The sequence below is a fragment of the Aplysia californica genome, unplaced genomic scaffold, assembly GCF_000002075.1.
Source record: "Aplysia californica isolate F4 #8 unplaced genomic scaffold, AplCal3.0 scaffold00680, whole genome shotgun sequence".
Lineage (NCBI taxonomy): Eukaryota > Metazoa > Mollusca > Gastropoda > Aplysiida > Aplysiidae > Aplysia > Aplysia californica.
In genome coordinates, this window is record NW_004797950.1 from 162542 (window position 1) to 169147 (window position 6606).

At 40.1% G+C, this 6606-nt stretch overlaps 1 protein-coding gene across 1 annotated transcript in view; it reads right to left on the minus strand.

The window, feature by feature from the left end:
- Positions 1-4196: 4196 nt before the first annotated feature.
- Positions 4197-6606, minus strand: part of LOC101854201 (calcium uptake protein 3, mitochondrial) — a gene marked incomplete in the record, with an annotated part of 103542 nt that continues 101132 nt past the window's right edge. The window contains 1 exon segment of the mRNA XM_035972403.1: positions 4197-5216. Coding sequence (XP_035828296.1) covers positions 5142-5216 — 75 coding nt within the window.

Consider the following 6606-nt stretch of genomic DNA (forward strand, 5'->3'; position numbering starts at 1 on the left):
CAGGAAATCGGGGGAATAACGTGGAAAATAGTGGAGATGGTGTAGAAAATACTGGTGGTGATGTAGAAAATAGTTTGGATGAGCAAAAAAATAGTTAGGGCGACCTAATAAATAGTGGGGATGATGTAGAAATATTTGTGAACAGTTTAAAAGTAGTGGGGATGATGTAGAAAGTAGTGTGGATGATGTAGAAAATACTTGGGAGGATGAGGAAAATAGTGGGGATGATGTAGAAAGTAGTGGGGATGATGTAGAAAATACTTGGGAGGATGAGGAAAATAGTGGGTGTGATGTAGAAAATAGTGGGGATGATGTAGAAAGGAGTGGGGATGATGTAGAAAGTAGTGGGGATGATGTAAAAAGTAGTGGGGATGATGTAGAAAGTAGTGGGGATGATGTAGAAAATACTTAGGAGGATGAGGAAAATAGTGGGGGTGATGTAGAAAATAGTGGGGATGATGTAGAAAATAGTGGGGATGATGTAGAAAATCATGCAGATTATATAGAAAATACCCTGGATGGACTAAAAAAATAGTTGGGATGGGCTAGGAAATCGGGGGAATAATAAATAGTGGGGATGATGCAGAAATATTTGTGAAGAGTTTAAAAGTAGTGGGGATGATGTAGAAAGTAGTGGGGATGATGTAGAAAATACTTGGGAGGATGAGGAAAATAGTGGGGATGATGTAGAAAATAGTGGGGATGATGTAGAAAATAGTGGGGATGATGTAGAAAATAGTGGGGATGAAGTTGAAAATAGTGGAAAAGATGTAAAAAATAGTTGGGATGATGTAGAAAATAGTGGGGATGATGTAGAAAATAGTGGGGATGATGTAGAAAATAGTGGGGATGATGTAGAAAATAGTTTGATGATGTAGAAAATAGTGGGGATGATGTAGAAAATAGTGGGGATGATGTAGAAAATAGTGGGGATGATGTAGAAAATAGTGGGGATGATGTAGAAAATAGTGGGTATGATGTAGAAAATAGTGACAGTGAAGTAGAAAGTAGTGTTTTAGATGTAGAAAATAGTGGGAAAGGTGTAAAAATTAGTTGAAATTATGTAAAAAATAGTGGGGATGAGCTAAAAAATAGTTGGGGTTGGCTAGGAAATAGTGGGGATGATGTAGAAAATAGTGGGGATGATGTAGAAAATAGTGGGGATGATGTAGAAAATAGTGGGGATGATGTAGAAAATAGTGGGGATGATGTAGAAAATAGTTGAAAGGATGTAGAAATAGTTTGGATGAGCTTACAGATAGTTGGAGTGAGCTAGGAAATAGTGGAGATAATGTAAAAAATAGTTGGGATGATGTAGAAAATAGTGGGGATGATGTAGAAAATAGTGGGGATGATGTAGAAAATAGTGGGGATGATGTAGAAAATAGTGGGGATGATGTAGAAAATAGTGGGGATGATGTAAGTCAAGACTCAACTAAAGAACACACACATGAACACACCAGTTTATAATATCAGAATCAGAAGTTTATTGACAGGTCCAAGAATGAGAACCAGGCCCATCTCGACTTTCATTACACCGGAGAAGGAAAAAACCAATAAGCTCGTCTTCTATCATTGCATGCAACAGCCAAATACCTCACCATAGCCCCACCAACACCAACAGTGTGTTGTATATGTGTATGAGTTCACGGCCTGGCTCAGCCAAAAGCTGACACACACAGGAGAAGACGATGAAAAAGTAATAATATTATAATTATATTAGTTGAATGTACAGTGACAAGGTAAGGGAAAAAGGCTACTATATTGGTCAGGGAAAAGCTCAGAAATGGTCGCTTTGAGGCACAAGGGGGCTATCCCAGAAAATGCTGTTTTGAGAAAATCGAAGTTAAAATTTTTGTCCCTCGTTCAGTAACTTTAAAAGATAAGGAGAGATTTCTCTATAATCAAACAAATATACACACCCATGAAACCAAACTTCTGTTATAGGAAGGGCAATGCCTAGTTTTCATGTACGTCAAAATTTCTGGAAACCCCCGAGATGTGGGTTAGCCCGCTTGTCCATAAAAGCTCAGAAATGTAACATTTTAAAAAACTCTTTAAAAAAACAACGTGTGCAACCACTGCGTCCGATGGTGCCACTCATGAATCAGACACTTCAGACCGTCCAGTCAGACCGTCCAGTCAGACCGTCCAGTCAGTCGCCAGTTGTAAATTGTCAAACAGAAACTTTCACGACACGGATCTCCCGAAGACACCCACATTAGATTCAATCCACAGACAAAGACAAAGACAAAGACAAAGACTATTTTCTTGACGCAGTCTACTACAAAACTTGGAAACTTCTGGCTGTACAAATTTAAGAGCACAAATTATAAATATCACACAAGTAATTTTTTCACAAATTCTCTGAACTAAACAACAACAAAACTCTCTACACTACAGAGATTGTAGTGAAACAACCACCTGCCGTCATTTAAAAGATGAAAAGAAAAACAAGAAGAAGTGTCATCCCAAACTCTCTATCATGTGGACACATGGTTGTAGGTCCATCCACACTGGGGAATCAGGCACTCGTCAAGTTTTGGGCATATGGGGTTATTGATGTCATCTTAAAGTCTGTTCATTTGTCTTCCTGTTGGTGAAATAAACATCCATCTATGTAGGACAGAAGTTGAAATATTTGCGATTGAAGGAGGTCAAGGTTACCTGGTTTCAGAGGAGAAATTAGCGAGACAATGGCCGCCAAAGTATGGTAACTTCCATTGCCTGACAGTCCTTGGAAACTGAAAATTTACATTTATTTTTTGTGCCTTTACTCAATGTTTTTCAGTAAAACCCACAAAAAACGTGTTTTTAAAAGGACATAAAAGGTGTTGAGCAGAAAAAAGAAAATTACCCCAAAAAATTGCCCGTCGGCCCCAAAAATGCAGATTTCAAAATGTCATTATTATGACGAGCGCCTGATTTGACCACAAAGACTACCACATAATATTTTACTAGCTTATGTGAGGTTATGTAGAGAAAGTGTGCTCAAACACACACGTGTTTTTTTAATAGAAAATTCATAAAAGTAACTTCATAAATGTGAGTATTGTCTCCTTGTGTCCCAAGACTGCAGTTGGCATCACAAGGGTGGGCAGGTGAGGCTAGACCACTACAGTAAATATATCAGTTTAGAAAGTTTTTTCCACATAGATTTACACACAACAGTAACGAGAAACACACATATATATATATATGTGGTCAGGTTACCAAAGGCACGCGATCAACATCTACAGACCAAACAGCCTTTGACCTCACACTTTGGGAAAACGTTCAGAAAAGTCGCTGTTGTCTCGAGAGTCTGTATTACCCGAAAGCTGGCGAAATGTGAGATGTGAGGTGTGCTGACAAAATGAGTTGTTGCTTCTCGCTAAATGTTAACGGAGACATCAGCCAAAAATGAACAGTGGGTGGTTGGTGGGTACTCTGGTGTGGTTTCCTCCGTCTTTCCGATCAACCATCGAATGTCCTCATCTCTCCTCACTTGCCAAACTTGGGAGAATGAAATCCACACAACGCTGGAGGGTGTGGTTCGAAACCGAAAACTTCTCGCAAGATCAGACCAGACCTTTTTTCTTATCTCCAGGCCCTTGTGGTGGTCACAAAACAACCAGACAGAGATGATGATGATGATGATGATGACGGCGATGATGAAGATGAAGATGGATAATCAAGACGGGCACAGCTTCAGTTGGACTAGTGGGAAACACCCAACGACCGCTCATTTTCGAGAGGTGGAGCATCGTCTTATATCTAGATACGAACCATCATCATAGTAAGAGGCCATCATAACAAGTTCTAAGAACTGTGGTAAGCAATATTGTAATTGTAGCGACATTTTCCACACAACACAGCCAGCCACACACACACACACACACACACACACACACACACACAAGAAAAAAACATCGGATAATGAAGAAATCACAGCTACGCTTAATGCAAGCCTTACGTAGAAAACAATCAAAGATTACGGTATATGCTCAGAGTCATAAGTTTTGCATAAATACGTGCGAAAAACAAACACTGCACTGATGATGCATGATAGAGTAAACAACACACACACACACACACACTCACACACACACACACACACACACACCCAGACTTGTCAACTATTTCACCACCCAATCACACACAAGTCATGGACAGGAGAAATCAACACGTGCCCTTCATAATATTTTTTAAAAAAATTTTCTTTTCCATCAAACCGCGGATGTAGTCGCCACAATTTACTCTGCAGGGACCAACCATCTTTAAAAAAACCCAAACCAACAAAGCTTTACTTCTCAGAAGCCCAAAAAAATACTTATCCTCCCTACCTGGTCCCTATCACAAAACAATAAAACAACAGTATTTCAGAGTCACTTCCATCAATATATTATTTGTTTTCTGTTGACCATGATAAAAAAAATTCTTTAAAAAACTGTCTGAGCCAACAAAGAAAAAAACAGTGGCAACTCCCCTGCTTGCCTGGCTCTATCCTCACTAGGCAGTATCCATCACAACTGGCGGTGAGTAACAAAAACCAACAAAAACCAATTGCTCTCCCTCTCACCCTCCCTCTCACCCTCCCTCTCCCTCTCACCCTCACAATCCAGTCTTGTTATTCAAAACAATTTCTCCCTAAACTCAAAGCCGAACCCACTTTCCTCTACAACACTTCCCAGTACAACGGGTAAACATTCCAGCCCCACTGTGTTCAGCGTTTTTCTGTCCTCTTTCAGGAACGATTCTCTCTCCAACCTTTCAGTTCCCAGAGCAAGCGGGGAACTCCCGGGCCGTGGCTCACTATCTACCACGCTGGAATCTCACACAGGGCTGGAACTTAACTGCACCAAACTCACAAAAGAAAAAGATCAATCTTGTGTCTCAAACTTAAAATACATAACACGCACATTCGTTTCCATAAACTCCCAACACAATTTTAAAGAAACATATTTCCGAAACAACAGTGCCGGTACTGAGACCGAGCTTCAGATTAAGAAATGTAACCCACTACCTCGAAACAGCTAGATGTAAAAGTATAAAGTGTTTGTTCAGTCAATTACATTATCAAAATCTAAAACAGCCTCTCTGAATCTCTCTCTCTCTCCCATCCACACCCACACACAGAGATCATGTGGAGACACAGGGGATCAAAACGTCCTCATCTCGTTCTTCACACAAGTCTTGAAGGCTTCCCAGGTGTTCTGACTGTGCATCAGATGAGACTGGAAGGAAACAAAAATCAAATAATTCTTCAACTGCCTGGTCTGAGACTTGGAGATCATGGTTCACCACTCATTTCTCTGCTCAGAAGCTCTAAAAAAACCAAAAAAACCCCAAAAACCTTTCATTATCTTGATCTTTTCCTCTACTCAAAAATAATAACTGAAAATGTTAAGACTAATCTTTCCAATCAGAATATGGTAATTTTTTTCTCTTTCTGAAACTAGGAGACATAGATCATGTATAAACCCAACAATCACAACAGATACAGCTGTGCACCAGACCAGGAAAAAGGACCTGATTGATGAGGAAGACCTCACAAAGTCTTTTCACCTGTTTAACTTCTCGGCCGTATACGTACCACATTCAGTAAGGACTTACAGACATGGTCAAGACAGACGAGCTATTTATGAATTAATCCAGGCTAAGAACATCAACCCATGAAAAAAGTTACAAAAACACCTTCAACAGTTAAAGACAAAAAAATGAAGATTCCACAATATGCCCTCAATCCTCATGGTAGGAAATTAAAAGACTATCCTTTAAAAAAAAAAATTTAGAAAAAAAAAATGGTGAAATGATAGAGGTATAACGCCCCTGTCAAAGACCATCACACAGACCAGTGTAATGTACGACAAACGACAAACTGACACATTTTTTAAAGTTTTAGTAAGTGTTTTACGGCACTTGCAACTGCAGAAGGTCATATGAGCGCTAAAAGATTAGAGATGTTACAAGGGAGTAACAAACACAAAAACGAAGGAGGGGAGATAAGGAAGATTGATGTTTGATAGGAAAGAAGAAGCAAACCGACACACAGACACACTGACACACCCTTACCCGCGCCCCTCGGTGCAGTCTGTCCTTCATAATGGCGATAACCTCCTTGTGGGACACACAGACACACAGACACACCCTTACCCGCACCCCTCGGTGCAGTCTGTCCTTCATAATGGCGATAACCTCCTTGTGGGACACACAGACACACTGACACACAGACACACCCTTACCCGTGCCCCTCGGTGCAGTCTGTCCTTCATAATGGAGATAAACTCTTTATGCGACAGGTGACCATCGCCGTCCGTGTCGAAAATGTTGAACACCGTGCTCACGATGTGGCTGCTGAGAGTGAACCCCGTGCACACCATTACCGCACGCTGGAACTCTTCTGGAATGTCAAAAGGAGAGAAAAAAACCAACATCAGATGACTCACCCTCGACTCTAAACTTCCTTCAGAATACACTCAAGTTTTAAAAAATTGTGAGGATTGCTAACAAAATAAGATACTTCTCAGATTTTAGCTTTGAGAATAATTATACATTCATCAGATTTATAAGTCGAGCTAGTACAATTTATTAGTAGGCTATCTAATGATAAAACACATAAAAGAT